Below are 17983 nucleotides of genomic sequence, written 5' to 3'. Positions count from 1 at the left end.
CCTAATTTTTAAACATTTTTTTGTAGAAATAGCATCTCACTTTGTGGCATAGCTCACTGCAGCCTCGAACTCCTGGGCACAAGCAATCTGCCTGCCTCAGCCTCCTGAGTAGCTGGGACTACAGGCATGTGACACCACCACCTGCAGCTAATTTTTAAAATTTTGTAGAGATGGGGTCTCGTTATGCTGCTCAGACTGGTCTTGCACTCTTGGGCTAAAGCAATCCTTCTGCCTCAGCCTCCCAAAGCATTGGGGTTACAGGCGTGAACCACTGTGCCTGGCTTCTCTGAAGTCTTGGTGGCGGAGTCTGAAGTTCCTTCATCTGGCCCGTCTTACTTCCCTGGCTTTTTCCTGCAATCACCTTTCTTCCTCCCTGCCCCAGCAGACACCAGCCTTTCATTGCTCTTAGAACAGACTTTATTGACTTTAGCCAAGGGCAGGCCCTGAGATGGGGGTCCAGAGAGAGAGGCTTGGTGGGGCTACATCCTGGGGGCCAGGTTGGTTCTGAGGGGTAGAAGGCCATCCACCCACTCGCACGGCTGCTCCAGGAGGGCCTGCCACAGCCGCTTCTCCTCGGGTGTGGAATCCATCCAGGGCACCTGCAGCCCATAGCTGCTGCCTGGATGTGGGTGGGCAGGGGTTGAGGGCATGATCACACTGGACACCTTGGGGCCCCCAAACACCTGCCTGGTCCCAGATTATGCACTGTCCCCCGTTACCACCCTCAGTTCTCAGCAGATATCAAAGCTCAGGAAAGGACAGAGAGGTATCCAGGGCCACACACTGAGCCCCCATCTCCCAGGGCCTGTCTCAGGGTGCTGTCCCACTTACCGGTGCCCAGGCTGAGGCGTGTGCCCCCCAGCTGGCGGTTGGCTAGGGCCCCATGGTCCCAGAGGGAGAGCTCGGCACAAGCCTGGCGCAGGTCAGCAGGCCCAAAGCCATCGTACACCATGGTGTGATTGAACACAGGGCTGAGGCTGCGTCGCACAACCCTTGTACGCTGGCGGCTGGCCCGGCTGTCATCAGGCAGCACGAAGCTGTGCGGGAGGTGGCCTGGCATCAGGTGACCACCCCTCACACTCCCTAGAGTCATCCAGTCACCACGTCCCACTCATTCTCCCTCACATATGTCCATGTCCCCTGGCCTTAGACCTTCACTGCCCTGGGACCTTTGCACTAGCCTCCTCTCAGGTCTCCTGGCTTTAAAAGTTACATCTCCTGGCCGGGCGAGGTTGCTCACGCCTGTAATCCCAGCACTTTGGGAGGCCGAGGTGGGTGGATCACCTGAGGTCAGAAGTTCGAGACCAGCCTGGCCAACATGGTGAAACCCCATCTCTTCTAGAAATACAAAAATTAGCTGGGCATGGTGGCGTGCACCTGTAATCCCAGCTACTCGGGAGGCTGAGGCAGGAGAATCGCTTGAGCCCAGGAGACTGAGGCTGCAGTGAGCTAAATCACACCACCGCACTCCAGCCTCGGCAACAGAGCGAGACTGCGTCTTAAAAAAAAATAATAATAGCTAGGCGTGGTGGCTCACGTCTGTAATCCCAGCACTTTGGGAGGCCGAGGCGGGCGGATCACGAGGTCAGGAGATCGAGACCATCCTGGCTAACATACTGAAACTCCGTCTCTACTAAAAATACAAAAAAATTAGCTGGGCGTGGTGGCGGGCACCTGTAGTCCCAGCTACTCAGGAGGCTTAGGCAGGAGAATGGCGTGAACCTGGGAGGCGGAGCTTGCAGTGCACCAAGATGGTGCCACTGCACTCCAGCCTGGGCAACAACAGAGTGAGACTCCGTCTCAAAAATAATAATAATAATAATAAAGAAAAAGTTACAGCTCCTATTCACAGGGCTGCAGAGCAATGTCTCTGAAATGCAGTTCTGCTATTCTCGCTGGCTCAGTGACTTTTATTATCTCCCTGTTGCTCCACCACCACCCCTCCTCAAGCAGTTTCCAAGGGTTTTTTTTTATTTTTTGAGACAGTCTCGCTCTGTTTGGCCCAGGCTGGAGTGCAGTGGCCCAGGCTGGAGTGCAGTGGCCCAGGTTGGAGTGCAGTGGCCCAGGCTGGAGTGCAGTGGCCCAGGTTGGAGTGCAGTGGCCCAGGCTGGAGTGCAGTGGCCCAGGTTGGAGTGCAGTGGCATGATCTTGGCTCACTGCAGCCTTCCGGGTTTGAGTGATTCTCCTGCCTCAGTCTCTCAAGTAGCTGGGATTACAGGCACCCGCCACCACGCCCAGATAATTTTTTGTACTTTTAATAGAGACGGGGTTTCACCATGTTGGTCAGGCTGGTCTCGAACTCCTGACCTCAGGTGATCCACCGGCCTCAGCCTCTCAAAGTGCCGGGATTACAGGCATAAGCCACCATGCCTGGCCTGTTTCCAAGGTTTTCAAAGCCTGGGAACCCCCTCTGCAAAATACAGTGTTGCTCAGAAGTACAGTACCTCTGTACTGCAGCCTCTGGCTGCATCAGGGTGGACACCCAGAAGTGATCCGCCTACCTCCATTTCACTCTCTAAGAGTAGGGGCAGCACCTGGAGGCACCCCTAGAAGTCCCCTGGAAGCTTACACTGAACTGTAAGTTCCCGGCCAAGCCCCACAGCCTGGCCTCCCAGGTTCTCTATGGAAGGACCCTTGCAGCCCTCAGCCTCAGCTTTTCAACAAGTCCTATAGGCGCCAGTCACGCTGAAATGCAGCCCCTCAAAGGCGTCCTCAACTTTCCTCACTCCAGGCCTTTGCTCAAACCGTCCCCTTCATCCCTGCTCAGTGGTGAAAGCCCAGGCTGCGTGATCGTTGATTAGTAGGGGTTTGTCGAGGTTGGGCACTCCACTGCAGGCAAAAGATGGGGGGGAAGCCCGGAGGGCCAGCACTCCTCACCATTGTACGTAAGTGTCCAGGGATCCTGCCCGCAGCGGCAGGAGGTCCCGAGCCTCCTTCACCCAGAAGTGCAGCTCCCCGCTCGGGGGCAGTCCTGCGCCTGCGGAGAGGCTCGGCTCAGGCCCGCACACGGATGGAGTCCACCGCCCCCAAACCCGGGGACAGGAGTCTCCCGCTTTTCAGGGCGTGTCCAGCTTGGCCTCTCTGGCTGTCACTCACCCTCGGAGCCGGCGGGGACGTACTTGAGGGACAGGGCGAGTAACCCGCGGCTCGGAAGGTCGTCGGGAGAGGGTGGGACCTGCGAGAGGCGGGCTTATCGTGGAGCAGGGGCTAATGGAAAGGGGCCTCAGGAGGGTGGGGTCTGCAGACCCGGATGGGGTGCGGCTGGCAGAGACGGCGGGGCCTGCAGGGGCAGAACCTAGGGGTCCTAGCGCCCTCAGGGAAGGGGCCGTGGCCGGCCGGGCTTCGCCTGGGGCCGTGAGGTTAAGAGGTTGAGGGGAGGCTCTGTCGAAGGTGGGGTGTGAGGGGGCTGCGGGAGAGCCTGGTGGGCTAAATGCGGGAGACCCGGGCCGCAGGTCTCCCCACGCGGCCTGGCTGCCTCACCCGGGGCTGCAGGGGGAGCCAGGTGGACTCAGAGCCCCAGTCCCACGTGTCCAGGGGCACTTCAACTTCGCCCAGAAAGATGTTGCGACCCAGGCTTTCGCGGTGCCACACGGACAGGCTCAGCACGCGGCCCTGGAGCTCGGCCTGCGGGACGGAGTACTGAGGGCAGGAGGTGCGCTTTAGCGGAGCACTGCTGGTGGCCCGCGTAGATGCTGCGCGATTTTGGCTGGGGCGGGTCCTACCGCGTTCCTACCGTGACGGAATTCTGGGGAGCCCCGAAGGGCATTAATGGGGGCCTGCACTATCACCACGCCCACCACAAGGCTGACAACACTGGATAACGAGTTAATGGCCCCCCCCCGCCCCCGCCGATCCTCCGGGCAATGACGTTACTGGCTGCCCTTGCCACCTCGCCCCGCAGGAAGGGGCGTTCTGTTCATTAACGGGGAACCGCATCGTGGTCACAGTCTCACCCGGAGAGTCTCGTTGAAAACCGGATTCAGATTCCGTTTCTTCACCGCCGTCTTGCGCTTGCTCTGCTTATCCGGGAGGAGGTAGCTTTTGACGTAGCTGGGGAGGTGAGAACCCGAGGTGAGGAGGGGCCCTCCCAGAGCCTTCTCCCCTGCCTGTGGGCTCCCCCAGCCACCACCCCGAACACGTGCCAGGCCTCGTGCTAAGCGCTTTACAGGGATTGTCTCACTTAATCCCACGCCCCCCAGTAACGCTGTCGTTCCCATTTTGAAGATGAGGACGAGGAGGCCGAGACCCTGTGAATGGTGGGCTGGGCTGTGACAGCTGCGCCCCGCTTGGCCGGCTGGGCACTCACGGGTCCGAGCGGCGGCGCCGGGCGGCGGCCAGGCCCTGGCACTGGATCACGTGCACGCGCAGCTCGGCGGCGCCCGGCTCGTAGTGCAGCGCGAAGTGCACGGAGCCGCGGACCTGCACCGCCTCCGCCTCGCCTGACAGGCTCATCTGGCTGCCGCTCAGCTGCGGACGGGAGTGGGTGGGAGTCAGGGCCGCTCACAGGGCTCACGTCGGGGCCGGGGGCAGCGCGGAGGCTTCAGACCCGGGTCATGGGTGGCAGGCCGGGGGGCGGGGTCGGGGCTGCAGCGTTGGGTCCCGCGGCGAGGGAGGGGCAGGCAGGGGCTACGCATCGGAACGGGTCCGCCGCCCGGGTCCCCTCCCTCCCGCCTCACCGTGGAGGAGTTAAGGCTGGACACGGAGGAGCTGCTGCTGAGCATGCGGTCGAGTGAGGGGTCGGGCCCCGGGGCCTCCTCCCCGTTCTCCAGGATCTGGCACGCGGCCTTGGTCTGCAGAGGGGGCAAGTGACGGGGCGCCCCTTCTTTCCCCGCCCCTGCCCCGAGCGCCCTGGGTCGCGGGCGGTTCGCAGCCCTGGGCAGGAGCGCTCCCCGCCCGGAGTCCGCTCCAGATGTTGAGAGCAGCCACGGGCCACTCCCGCCTACCTGGGCTTGCGGGGGCCGCGGCTCCTGCCCTCCCCACGACGCGGGCTCCAGCTCCGGGTCCGCCTCCTCGGCACAGACCTGCTGGTCTCCTTGGCCAGGATCTGGGGTGGGGCACGAGATGCTAAGCGAGCCCTCTCCTGCTCGCCCCTAAGCAAATTCGGAGGAACTGGTTTACAACCCCAGCGAGTGCAGATTCAGGCCCCGGTGCTGCCCTGGGATCGTCCCCACTTCCGACGCAGGGTGGGAGTGGGGGTGAGGAAAGTGAACACAGGTGGTTGGGGCCCCTTAGGGCTGCCTCTGACCCCCAAAACCTCTCCGTGCTACCCAACAGGCGCTCCCACTCACCTTCCTGGGCCTGGGACGCCTCCTCAGGATCTGAAGCCTTTTGGGGCACAGAAGGCGATGGGAAATCAGGTCCCTGAAGGAAGAAAGGGGTAGAGGTCACAGTACGGAGGCTGTCGAGGAAGAGGTCAAAGGTCATATTGGGGTCAGAGGTCATAGGGCTCCAGCCAGCTACCCCAGTTTCAGGTTTAGGGCAGCCCTCGGGGCTGGGCTGGCAGCCAGCTGCAGGAGCGGTGAGACCAGTGCTTCACAGCCCACCCCGCAGGGCTTGTGCCGCCTGACTCCCTGCTCCCATTGGTGGGGGCATTCATACCTGAGTCCTCCACCTCTGCCAGGCCAGGCCAGTCCCTTCCAAACTCCTTTTTTTTTTTTTTTTTTTTAATTGACCCATTGGTAGACAACCTTTTTTCTTTTTTTAAAAATTTATTATTATTATTTTTAATTGAGACAGAGTTTCACTCTTGTTGCCCAGGCTGGAGTGCAATGGTGCGACCTTGGCTCATCACAACCTCAGCCTCCTGGGTTCAAGCGATTCTCCTGCCTCAGCCTCCCGAGTAGCTGAGATTCCAGGTTATGCACCACCATGCCCGGCTAATTTTGTATTTTTAGTAGAGATGGGGTTTCTCCCTGTTAGTCAGGCTGGTCTCGAGCTCCTGATCTCAGGTGATTTCGGCTTCCCAAAGTGCTGGGATTATAGGCGTGAACTGCCATGACCGGCCTTTTTTTTTTTATTTATTTTTTATGGAGATAGGGGGCATTTTGCTATGTTGCCCAGGCTGGTCTGGAACTCCTCGGCTCAAGCGATCCTCCTGCATCAGCCTCCCAAAATGCTGGGATTACAGGCATGAGCCACCGCGCCTGGCCCAACTTCACCCCTTAATAGCCAGATTCAGAAGTTCCCTTAGAGGCTGGGTCCATATACCACTGTTCACCACCATTCACCACTGTTTACCACCGTTCACCATTGTTCACCACCGTTCACCACCGTTCACCACCGTTCACCACTGTTCACCACTGTTCCACCCGGGAGGTGATGAGGTGCAGACACGGGAAGGGACATTTCCAGGGTCTCCCCATTCCCAGGCTGGGGCTCTTTCCCCGCTGGCCCCCACACATTCCACCTCCCCTCCAGGGACACCGTACTCACATGTTGGCTCATTCACTCTTACCTCAGTCTCCCTGAGCCACTCCTGAGGGGCCTCATCAATGGTGAGCCTAGGAGTAGGGAGAGGACGCTCTCAGAGGGAGGGACCCTGGTGACTGGTGGGCACCGTCTCCCCCTTCCTGAGACTCCTCCTCACCTGGGCTCTGGCCCCTCTTCCTTCTCTTTCACAGCAGCCTCAGCCTCCCTGTCGCAGCCTGGAGCCTGGTCTCCTGGGCACAGGTGAGAAGTTCTGTGAGCCCCCATGCTCAGGAAGCCTGGCTGTAACTCGGGAGAGGCCCTGGGAGATGCCCACCCACCCCATGCCCATGGAGGGGCATTGCCCACTCAAAGACACACAGTACTGGGGGCAGCCAGGACTGGAGCCCTAGTGGCCCTCTTTCCCTGTCCACATACAGCCAGCGCCCTGGACGGCACATGGCTTGCCCTGCCCCGAGGATCTCCTCTCACCCCTGGCACTCCTCTTCCTGCGCATAGACGCTCGGACAAGGTCAGAGCCGAACTGGGCATTGTGGTGCCGCTGGGAGCGTGCTTCCTGGAACCAGTCCCCCGTCAGGATCTTCAGCTGCCCAGGGTCTGCCAGTGAGGCCCGGAGCTTGCTGGAGGAAGGGGGAGGGTGTGGCTGTCACGACTCACCCAAGCAACATTCCCGCCACCCACACTGTAACAGGCTTGGGACCAGGAGCCAGGGACCCAGCAGCAAATCAGACTTGATCTGTGCTGTGGAGGAGCTCGGGCTGCTGGGGACACCAAGTCCAGACAGAAGAGACAAGTACACTATAGTGAGCTGGATGATGTGATAGAAGTAAGAAAAGCCAGCTCTGCCTGTGAGAATCCAGGAGGGCTTCCCAGAGGAGGTGACATTTGAATTGCCTTTATTTATTTATTTATTTATTTATTTATTTACTTATTTTGAGATGGGGTCTCCCTCTATGCCCAGGCTGGAGTGCTGTGGCGCAGTCTCAGCTCACTGCAACCTTCACCTCCCAGGCTCAAGTGATCCTCCCACCTCAGCCTCCTGAGTAGCTGGGACTACAGGCACGTGCCACCATACCCAGCTAATTTTTAATATTTTTTTTGTAGAGACGGGGCTTTTCCATGTTTCCCAGGCTGGTCTGTAACTCCTGGACTCAAGCAATCCACCTGTCTCAGCCTCCCGCAATGTTGTAAGTCACCATGCCCAGCCTTGAATTTCTTCTTAAAAGACAAATTGGAATTCTCCAGGTAGAGAAGGATAATAATTATTATACTTTTTATTATTTTTTTTTTGAGACAGGGTCTTGCTCTGTTGCCTGGGCTGGAGTGCAGTGGCATGATCATGGCTCACTGCAGCCTGACCTCCTGGGTTCAAGCAATCCTCTCACCTCAGCTGCCTAAATAGCTGGGACTACAGGCGCACACCACCACACCAGGCTAATTTTTTATATTTTGTAGAAATGGGGTCTCACTGTGTTGTCCGGGCTGGTCTTGAATTCCTGGGCTCAAGCAGTCCTCCTGTCTCAGCCTCTCAAAGTGCTAGGATTACAGGCATTGCCACTATCTCTGGCCGATTCCTCTTAAATCAGTGAAGTAGGACTCCTTAGCCCCCTTTTACAGACGAGGAGCGTGGTGCTCAAGGAGGTCACGTGAGTTGCCAAGGCTACATAGCTAGGAAGTGTCTGTCCCCAAACATTGCTTGTAACGCCCATGCTCTTCTACCACTGTGCTCTTCCAGGAAGAAGTACCAGCGTAGGCATAGAAGTGAAGAGTGGTTCAGGGACTGGGGAGCACCTGAGTGACTGGAGGGGTCACTTTGTGTCTGTGTGTCGGGTGGGGGTTATGGTGAAAGAGGAGATGGTGGGGGCTGGCAAGGACCGACCAGGGAGGCCCAGTGGACCATGCCCAGGAGCTTGCCCTTGACACTGGGGAGCCAGGGGAAGTTTTCAGCAGGGATATTAAGGACAGATCTGGCCAGGCACGGTGGCTCGCGTCTGTAATCCCAGCACTTTGGGAGGCCGAGGCGGGTGGATCATCTGAGGTCAGAGGTTCGAGACCAGCTTGGCCAACATGGTGAAAACCCATCTCTACTAAAAATATAAAAATTAGCTGGGCGTGGTGGCATGTGCCTATAATCCCAGCCACTTGGGAGGCTGTGGCAGGAGAATCGCTTGAACCCGGAGGGCTGGAGGTTGCAGTGAGCCAAGATTATGCCACTTCACTCCAGCCTGGGCGAAAAAATGAAACTCTGTCTCAAAAAAAAAAAAAGATCTGGGGAGCACCAGCTGCAGGAGGTGGGCCCAAGAGGCAAACCTGGAGGCAGGGAGGCTGGCAAGAAAGCTGGTGCAGTCACCCCTGGAGAAGTGATGAGCTGTGAGCTGGCCAAGGCCAGAGGAGACTAAAGGGCGAAACCAAGAATCACGCAGACATCTGACAGGCAGTGGTGTTGGTAGGGAGCAGGATGGGGGCCACTCAAGCCTCTTGGTGCTCCCTGGCCAGGGTCTGCCCTGCCTTACCTGACCCGCCCCTCCTCCAGCTGGCGCAGGCGGGCATCTCGTTGGAGGACGCCAGCAATGGCCTCCTGCTCCTCCTCCGTCAGGAAGCTGAGGTCCAACAGTCCTTCAGTCTCAGGCTTTGGCCCATGCGCCATGGGGAGGGAGGGCAGAGCCCAAAGCCCCTCTTGAGATGGGTGGCCCCTCTGGGGCATCGGCTGGGGCTGTGCCCCAGCTGGGCACACGTAGCTTCCTGGGGGCAGACCGAGGGTCAGGTCAAGCCCTGCACAAATGCTTGGCACATCCTGGAACCAACAGCCCTTTTCTCCCCAAACACTTGGCCGGGTATGTGTAGGGTGCCACCGCAGGACGGCTGAGCCCAAGGTGGGGTGAGAGACACTCATGCACACATGCATACACTAGCCCTTGAACACACTCAGGGACACAGTGGAAGAAGCAAGAGACACACATGCACACACCCTGAGGTAGAGCCACACAGAAGTACAGTGATGGAACACACGGACACACGTGCACACGCGGATCCATGTAGGCATAGATATGGTCGCACATGCACACGGACACCTGCATAAAGACAGGCGCATGCACAGCTGTTCCCCCAGAAAGGGCCCTCTGCAGACACAGACCTGGACCCGTGCCCATGAGAGACATGCACACGCATTCTTTTTTTTTTTTTTTTTTTTTTTTTTTTTTTTTTTTTTTGAGAAGGAGTCTTGCTTTGTTGCCCAGGCTGGAGTACAGTGGTGCGATCTCATCTCACTGCAACCTCCGCCTGACGGGTTCAAACCTCCTGCCTCAGCCTCCTGAGTAGCTGGGATTATAGGCATGCACCATCATGCCCAGCTAATTTTTGTATTGTTAGTAGAGATGGGGTTTCACCATGTTGGCTAGGCTAGCCTCAAACTCCTGACCTCGTGATCTGCCTGCCTCAGCCTCCCAAAGTGCTGGGGGTACAGGCGTGAGCCACCACGCCCGGCCCTACACATGTTCTTAAATCTGCACACAGTGGCCAGGTGCGGTGGCTCACACGTGTAATCCCAACACTTTGGGAGGCCAAGGTGGGCCGATCACCTGAGGTCAGGAGTTCGAGACCAGCCTGGCCAACATGGTGAAACCCCCGTCTCTACTAAAAATACAAAAATTATGGCCGGATACAGTGGCTCACCCCTGTAATCCCAGCACTTTGGGAGGCCAAGGCGGGCAGATCACCTGAGGTCAGGAGTTTGAGACCAGCCTGACCAACACAGAGAAACCCCGTTTCTACTAAAAATACAAAATTAGCCGGGCATGGTGATGCATGCCTTTAATCCCAGCTACTTGGGAGGCTGAGGTGGGAGAATTGCTTGAACCTGGGAGGCAGAGGTTATGGTAAACCGAGATCACACCATTGCACTCCAGCCTGGGCAAAAAGAGCGAAACTCTGTCTCCAAAAAAAAAAAAATGAAAAGAAAAGAACAATTAGCTGGGCGTGGTGGCACATGCCTGTAATTCCAGCTACTTGGGAAGCGAGGCAGGAGAATCGCTTGAACCCGAGAGGCAGAGGTTGCAGTGAGCTGAGATGGCGCCACTGCACTCCAGCCTGGGCAACAGAGTGAGACTCTGTCTCAAAACAAAAACAAACAAACAAACCTGCACACAGCCCAGGCACACCAACGGGGATGGGCCCACCCGGATGGGTTCACCTAGACAAGAACAAGTCTGGGGACAGATATGTCCCTCAATAAAGATGTACATAACAATCACACAGACTTTGGCACACATACATTGCCCAGCTAACTGGGTGGTGAGCTCCTTGGAGGCAGGGAGAGGGAGTCACCCTCAAAGCCATTACTTTGCACACAACAGATGGTTGGTAAAAGTTTGATTAATTAAATGCAGAAATATGCCTGCACACACATGGAAATGCACACATACAACCACCCACCTAGACAGACAGACACACACACGTACACACACACATCTGCTCACTCCCCCGCGCCAGGAACCTCATAGCCTGGGTCCCCTCCCGCCACCACCTCCACCCTGCCCTGGCCCACTTGGCCTTCCTGTCTGAGGCAACCTCCTCCTCAGCCCACACCCCCAACTTCCTCCCCTGAGGTAACTGCCGCACCCACTCCCACGGAGGCCTCCAACCCAGGGATGCCCCCGCCGCCAGCCCTGCCCTCTTGCCTGGAGCCACCGGGCCCCTCTGCTCTGGCCACACAGTTCTCCCAAGACCAGGCTGGGGTCCCGGCGGTGGAGGCCTAGGCTGGCACAGCAGCCCACGCTCAGGTACCACAGTGACTCCGGAAAGAAAACATTTGCCCAGCGCCGAGGGGCGTGTAGACGTGGCAAGGGGCCCATGACTTGGTCAGGGCTGTGTCCTGAGCCCACTGGGCGGCCTCTCCTCTCTTCCCCGCCCCTTCCATGCCACGGCTCCAGGTGGGGCTGAGACCGGTGGAGGCAGCTTGGCGGGCAGGTCCTGGCTTGTGTCCGCCGCCTGCTATGCTCTGTCCCCTCCCAGCTGAGTCAGTGGCCGGGCCCCAGCGATCCCTCTTGACACCCTCAGGAGCAGAAGGCCTCGGCATGGCTGCACGGTGTGCATTCACTCTGTGGATACCCGTGTGCTCCCCAACAGCAGTTTCCCTGAACTCCTATGGCCAAGGCGTGGGTCTTGCAAATGCACAGTTCGGCCTCCCCTGTGGCTTGGGGTGTGAGCCCACGTCCCTCTCTGTGCCCTGTTGTGTGGCTGTGTGGGTCCGAGTCTGGTGGGCATGTCTGCGGGGGGTGGGTCTGTGAGCTGTGCAGTTGCTGTGTGTGTCTTTGTGTCCTGCTGCGGTGTGATGCTGCATGGTGACTATATTGTCTGGTGTGTTCAGTGACTTTCTAGGTGACAGCGCCGTGTGGGGTGTGTACGGTATGCATTGTGCATTTCCTCCTGTGCTGTACGTGTGACTGGGCTGTGTGCTGTGGGGTGTCCCCTGGTGCCTTGGGGGCCACCAGGCGTGTGTGTCTGAGTGTGGATGGAGGCCAGGGGGACATTCGGCAGAACTGAGCCTATTTCTGTCCTGCGGGCCTGTCTGAGCTGGGCCATGGGCGTCCTCAGCAGTACCCCCTCCCTGAAGTCCCCTCTCCTACCAGAGGCAGAATCAAGTGTTTGGTCTTCCCTGCTGTTTCAACACCGTGGGACAGACCCATTGGTCAAGAGGAGGGTCTGTCCATCTGTCCGGCTGTTCCAGTTCCAGACATGCGCCCACCTCCCCCAACCCCAAGGTGCTGGAGGGTGCTCAGGATACCAGGTGGCAGTGCCTGCGTCTCTGGACCCTGGCAGGGGACCCTGGCACCGACATGTGTTACCTGTAGGGGTCCAGTATGGGAGGACACCTTCGCAGGTGGCTCCAGCTCCCCTGGCAGCCGAGTTTCAGGGACGGGGAGAAGAGCCGTGAGGGAAGAAGGCTGACTCAACAGGCAGCCCAGCCAGCAGCTGCCCCACACTGAGGAGGAGGAAACACCTCAGCAGGGCCTGATGCAAAACCGGGCCTGGACTCCCAGCGCCCCGGGGTGTGCCCCCGCAGCGGACTGGAGAGGCCCAGCTTGGCCCCAGCTCCACTGAGCAGGCCCCAGCCACTCTGTAGAATGGGTAGCAGCCCCACCTTGCCCACAACGGAGCTGATAGGAACTCGCTTTGAAAGCAAGTTAGAAACCTTTCTTTTCCAGCCCCAAGGGGAATGGAAGGATGGCAGACTTTGCAGTTAGACCACCCCGCGCAGAGTCCCTGCTCTGCCACTGGGTGTGCGACCTTAAGCAGGTCTCTTCCATTTCTTCTGATGCAAACTGTGGGTAGCAGAGTGCAAAGAGCCTATGTTAAGGGAAGTGAAAGTGCCCAGTGCAAGCTGGCATAGTCGGGGTGAGGTGTCTCCACTCCAGCATAGTCCAATGCCCACGGCCATCTCAGCAGCTGCTGCCTTCTATATCCACATGCACTTCTGGGACATGCTGGCAGAGCAGCCCTCTCTGTCCCCTCTGCTGTCCTGGGCCCCATCTGTTTGAGGAGGCCTGAACTCTTCCAGTGCCAAGGTGAGGGTCCCACACCCTCTGTCTATGGGGAGCCCCCCTGAACACCCCATTCTACACCCAGATTCTGCCCACCCTGAGATTAGAAGGTTTGAGCCCTAGATTACATCGGCTTCAGGACCATGAACCTCCTGGGTTGTCTTGGGCACAAGAGGCCACACCAAAGCTTTCTGACTCCCCCCAAGTCCATTTCACTTCCCATGGCCTGCCCTGGCCCGACCCCCTCCCCTGAACCTAGGGCCATGGATTAAAGATTAGCAGGCTCCTCATAGACCCCTGGGAGAGGTAGGACAAGGGGTGGATTCTAAACAAAACCAGTCTGGGCACGGTGACTCATGCCTGTAATCCCGGTACTTTAAGAGGTCGAGGTGGGCGGATCACTCTAGGACAGGAGTTTGAGACCAGTCTGGCCAACATAGTGAAACCCCGTCTCAGGCCAGGCGCAGTGGCTCACGCCTGTAATCCCAGCACTTTGGGAGGCCGAGGCAGGTGGATCACAAGGTCAGGAGTTCGAGACCAACCTGGCCAATATGGTGAAACCCTGTCTCTACTAAAAATACAAAAATTAGCTGGGCGTGGTGGCGGATGCCTGTAGTCCCAGCTACTTGGGAGGCTGAGGCAGGAGAATCGCTTGAACCCAGGAGGCAGAGGTTGAAGTGAGCCGAGATCGCACCACTGCACTCCAGCCTGGGCGACAGAGCGAGACTCCATCTCAAAAAAAAAAAAAAAAGCAAAGTAAACAAAACACCCACTCTTCCTCCCCGTAATCAGAACCGGCTCCCACCACCACTGAGAGACAGAGGACCCTCCTCCACCTCAGTCCACAGTGGAGGCTTCCCTACTTATTTTTTGCAAGTTAATCTTATTTTTCTCATCTGTTAAATGGGGGTAATAATCCCTCCTCAGAGGGTTTTCACTAAAATTCAGTGAGATCCTTGCAGACTTTTTTTTTTTTTTTTTTTTTTTTTTTTTTTTTTTTTTTTTTTAGATGGAGTCTCGCTCTGTTGCCCAGGCTGGAGTGCAGTGGCACGTTCTTGGCTCACTGCAGCCTCCGCCTCCTGGGTTCAAGTCATTCTCCTGCCTCAGCCTCCCAAGTAATTGGCACTACAGGCACCCGCCACCACGCCTGACTAATTTTTGTATTTTGAGTAGAGACGGGGTTTCACCATGTTGGCCAGGCTGGTCTCGAACTCCTGGCCTCATGTGATCTGCCTGCCTCAGCCTCCCAAAGTGCTAGGATTACAGGCGTGAGCCACCTTGCCCGGCCCCCAGTAGACTCGATTAATGCATTTATGCACCCACACATGCAATACCCATTGAGCAGCTGCTGTGAGACCGTTACTGTGATGCTGCCTCCTCCATTAAGGCCCTCAAAATGGAAGGAGAGTGGCGAACAACATCCGCACCCCTTCCTGCCATCCTGGTCCTGGCACCCCCAAGGATGTTTCTCTGCCCCCCTCTCACCTCCTCAGCAGCTCTCCCTCTTGGAAGGCATGAAACTTCATTATCTGGTCTTCAGGTTTCTAAATTTCCCTTCCTTTCTCTGCTCTCCTGTCCTTTCTGTAGCTGTGACTCCCTGACGCTGATACTTCCTGCCATCTCTCCTGCTGTGTCTCAGCCTGCATTCCTCTGGCCTCTTCCCCACTTGAAACCTATTTCCAAGTTTCCACCTCTGTAACCAGCCCCCATCATCCTGGCCCCTAGCCTCCTGCTGCTTCCTGCCGCCTCCAGGTGCTGTCCACACTTCACTCCAGATGCCCTCCCATCTGTCTGTCTCCGCTGTCCTCCTCCTGCCCAGGTCTCAGTCCCCGCTCAGCCTCTTCTGGAAGCCTCCTCTTCAAGCCTCCTCTTCTCCTGCCTCCTTGCGGCCACATGAGGCCCTCCTGGCCCTTTGTTGCACAACTTTCGAACATACTTTTCTTTGTCATCCTCTGGTTTGGAAGGTTCCAGCAGACAGCCAGGCCATCCCGCGGGCCCGTTCACACATTTCCAAATTGGTCCAGTCCCCTTTAGACACGTCTCAGGACGGAAGCCTCACCACTTCCCAGGACAGCCTGGCCTTCAGCCTGACCCTCAGGATTGCTGCCCTTACTCTGGCTTTCTCCCTTTCGTCACCTATACCCGTAGAGCCTTAGCTATGGGCTATTTCCTATCCTTCAACACCCCGGGCCTTCTGTGCTCCCTGTGGGAATACTTTTCCCCAGCTCCAGGACTGGCTCAGCCTCCTCCAGAGTTCAGTGCCCCTGCGCTGCAGCCAGTCTCTAGGCAACATCCCTCTGTTAAGAGGGACGTTAAGAGGCAGGGTCCTAGAGGCCAGCAGATCTGGGTTAAAATCTGGCTCTGCTGCATGGTTCCCTGTGGGCTGGGATCAATGACAATCCTTGTAAGCCTCACTCTCTTCCTTTATGAAGCGGGGACAATAGCCATCTCACAGGCCTGCTGCTGTCAGGAGAGCTTGTTTTTCACCTCCGCGGCCACTCTCCTTTCGCATCACAGCACCTCTCATTTCCACTCCTGTGCTCCAGTGAGGCCATCGCACAGGGTGGCTCTGAGTGGGGGCTCTGGAGTCCAGCTGCTGGGTTTGAACCATAGTTCCACTCTTCCTACCTCTGTGACCTGGAGCAAATCACTACTTCTCTGCTTCCTTCTTCATCTGTAAAATGGGATGATGGCACCTACCTTGTTGCAGGGCTGTTGTGAGGCTAAGATGGTTTTTTATTACAAGGCCTAGCACAGAGTAAGCACTTGCTAACTGTTGGTGACTTTTTTTTTTTTTTTTTTAAGAGATGGGGCCTTAGGCCAGGCACGGTGACTCACACCTGTAATCCCAGCACTTTGGGAGGCCGAGACAGGCAGATCATGAGGTCAGGAGTTTGAGACCAGCCTGGCCAACATGATGTAACCCCGTCTCTACTGAAAATACAAAAATCAGCCAGGCATGGTGGCAGGCGCCTGTAATCCCAGCTACTCGGGAGGCTGAGGCAGGAGAATCGCTTGAATCCGGGAGGCGGAGGTTGCAGTGAGCTAAGATCGTGCCATTGCATTCCAGCCTGGGTGACAAGAGCAAGACTCCGTCTCAAAAAAAAAGAGAGCGATGGGGTCTTGCTCTGTCACCCTTGACCTCCTGGGCTGAAGCAATCTTCCCATTTCAGTCTCTTGAGTAGCTGGGGCTGCAGGTACACACCATCACGCCTGGCTAATTTTATTTTTTTATTTTTTGTAGAGATGGGGTCTCACTTTGTTGCCAAGCCTGGTCTCAAACTCTTGGGCTCCCTCCCTCCTCCAGCCTTGGCCTCCCAAAGTGCTGGACACTGTGGCTGACCCTGTTGGTGACTTCTATGGCACAATTTTATGTCCTGTTTCCCCAAGGCAAATTTTAAATTCTGCTAGGCTAACGCGGGCCTTAAACCTTTTTTCTATCTATTCTACTGTGGCTGTCTTCGTTTTTTTTTTTTTCTTTTTTTTTTCCACACAAAACAATAAACATTTTCTAAAAGTACATACGAACAAAAAGATGCATATCAAACATATTAGGAAGGTTGCACATGGGAAGACGGGGAATAGAAATGGGGGGTGGGAATTAAAATAAATGAGAGAGGGACTTTGTATGGATCAATGATAATAACTCAATCCTCTATTTGACAAAGAAGAAGGAGAAGGAAGAGGAAGAAAAAGAAAGTGGGATAAAGGATCAGAAAGGGAGGAAAATAGAAAAAATTAGAGTGTGACTCCAGGGTAGACCTGTTTTGTTGTCGCTTGGTTCGTTGGTTGGTTTGACAGTTGTATTTTTCATATGTTTCACCGTATTGGCCAGGCTGGTCTCGAACTCCTAGCCTCAAGTGATCAACCCGCCTCAGCCTCCCAGAGTACTGGGACTACAGGCGTGAGCTACCACGTCCAGCCCCCACATTGCTTCTGGCCTCTGTGGTAGACCTCCCAGACGGGGCGGCCGGGCAGAGGCGCTCCCCACATCCCAGATGGGGCGGCCAGGCAGAGGTGCTCCTCACTTCCCAGATGGGGCGGCCGGGCAGAGACGCTCCTCACTTCCTCCCAGATGGGGCGGCCGGGCAGAGGCGCTCCTCACTTCCCAGATGGGGCAGCCAGGCAGAGGCGCTCCTCACTTCCCAGACGGGCGACCAGGCAGAGGTGCTCCTCACTTCCCAGACGGGCGGCCGGGCAGAGACGCTCCTCACTTCCTCCCAGATGGGGCAGCCAGGCAGAGATGCTCCTCACTTCCCAGACGGGGCAGCCGGGCAGAGATGCTCCTCACTTCCTCCCAGATGGGGCGGCCGGGCAGAGGCGCTCCTCACATCCCAGAAGAGGCAGCCGGGCAGAGGCGCTCCTCACTTCCCAGAAGGGGCGGCCAGGCATGTTTGTTTTTTGTTTGTTTGTTTTTTGAGACGGAGGCTTGCTCTGTTACCCAGGCTGGAGTGCAGTGGTGCGATCTCAGCTCACTGCAAGCTTCGCCTCCCGGGTTCACGCCATTCTCCTGCCTCAGCCTCCGAAGTAGCTGGGACTACAGGCGCACACCACCACGCCCGGCTAATTTTAGTAGAGACAGGGTTTCACCATGTTAGCCAGGATGGTCTCGATCTCCTGACCTCGTGATCCGCCTGCCTCAGCCTCCCAAAGTGCTGGGATTACAGGCGTGAGCCACCGTAACCGGCCTGTCTTCGGTATTGAATTTGTCCCCCTCAACCAACTCTCGGATGGACCCAATTTGCAAAACAGGTTTTTGAAAATGGAATTGCTGGGGCCAGGCATAATGGCTTATGCCTGTAATCCCAGCACTTTGGGAGGCTGAGGCGGGTGGGTCACCTGAGGAGTTTGAGATCAGCCTGGCCAACATGGTAAAACCCCATCTCTCCTAAAAATACAAATATTAGCCCAGCGTGGTGGCGGGCACCTGTAATCCCAGCTATTTGGGAGGCTGAGGCACGAGATTTACTTGAACTCAGGAGGCAGGCGTTATAGTGAGCTGAGATCGTGCCATTGCA

General features: G+C 56.9%; 1 protein-coding gene across 4 annotated transcripts; it reads right to left on the bottom strand.

The window, feature by feature from the left end:
• Positions 1-399: 399 nt before the first annotated feature.
• SYTL1 (synaptotagmin like 1) lies at positions 400-12427 on the bottom strand. Of its 4 annotated transcripts, XM_030805528.1 has the most exons (15): positions 12270-12427; positions 8940-9168; positions 6898-7046; positions 6587-6659; positions 6455-6500; positions 5289-5361; positions 4944-5044; positions 4677-4790; positions 4307-4467; positions 3954-4050; positions 3481-3639; positions 3097-3175; positions 2878-2977; positions 832-1037; positions 400-619 (listed from the first exon to the last, which is right to left on the bottom strand). In XM_030805528.1, the coding sequence occupies exons 2-15, from the start codon at positions 9128-9130 to the stop codon at positions 480-482; spliced, it is 1689 nt and encodes a 562-aa protein (XP_030661388.1). In that variant the 5' UTR covers positions 9131-9168; positions 12270-12427; the 3' UTR covers positions 400-479. The 4 variants fall into 4 exon arrangements, 3 of the variants coding, with proteins under 3 accessions (XP_030661388.1, XP_030661387.1, XP_030661389.1); XM_030805527.1 differs by having other exon boundaries at positions 4677-5044; XR_004028435.1 differs by lacking the exon at positions 3097-3175 and having other exon boundaries at positions 4677-5044.
• Between the last annotated feature and the right edge of the window lie 5556 nt (positions 12428-17983).

Source organism: Nomascus leucogenys, chromosome 24 (genome assembly GCF_006542625.1).
Source record: "Nomascus leucogenys isolate Asia chromosome 24, Asia_NLE_v1, whole genome shotgun sequence".
Taxonomy (NCBI): Eukaryota; Metazoa; Chordata; class Mammalia; order Primates; family Hylobatidae; genus Nomascus; species Nomascus leucogenys.
Note: the sequence above shows the minus strand (reverse complement) of the source record. Positions and strands in the feature narration are given on the sequence as shown.

Coding starts and splice junctions, on each gene's coding strand:
- SYTL1 (XM_030805527.1), bottom strand. CDS start 9,130: ATGCCCCAGAGGGGCCACCCATCTCAAGAGGGGCTTTGGGCTCTGCCC. Junction 4,051..4,306: donor CGGCGCCGCCGCTCGGACCC/GTGAGTGCCCAG, acceptor TCACCTCCCCAG/CTACGTCAAAAGCTACCTCC. Junction 3,176..3,480: donor GGCTCCCCCTGCAGCCCCGG/GTGAGGCAGCCA, acceptor CGCCTCTCGCAG/GTCCCACCCTCTCCCGACGA.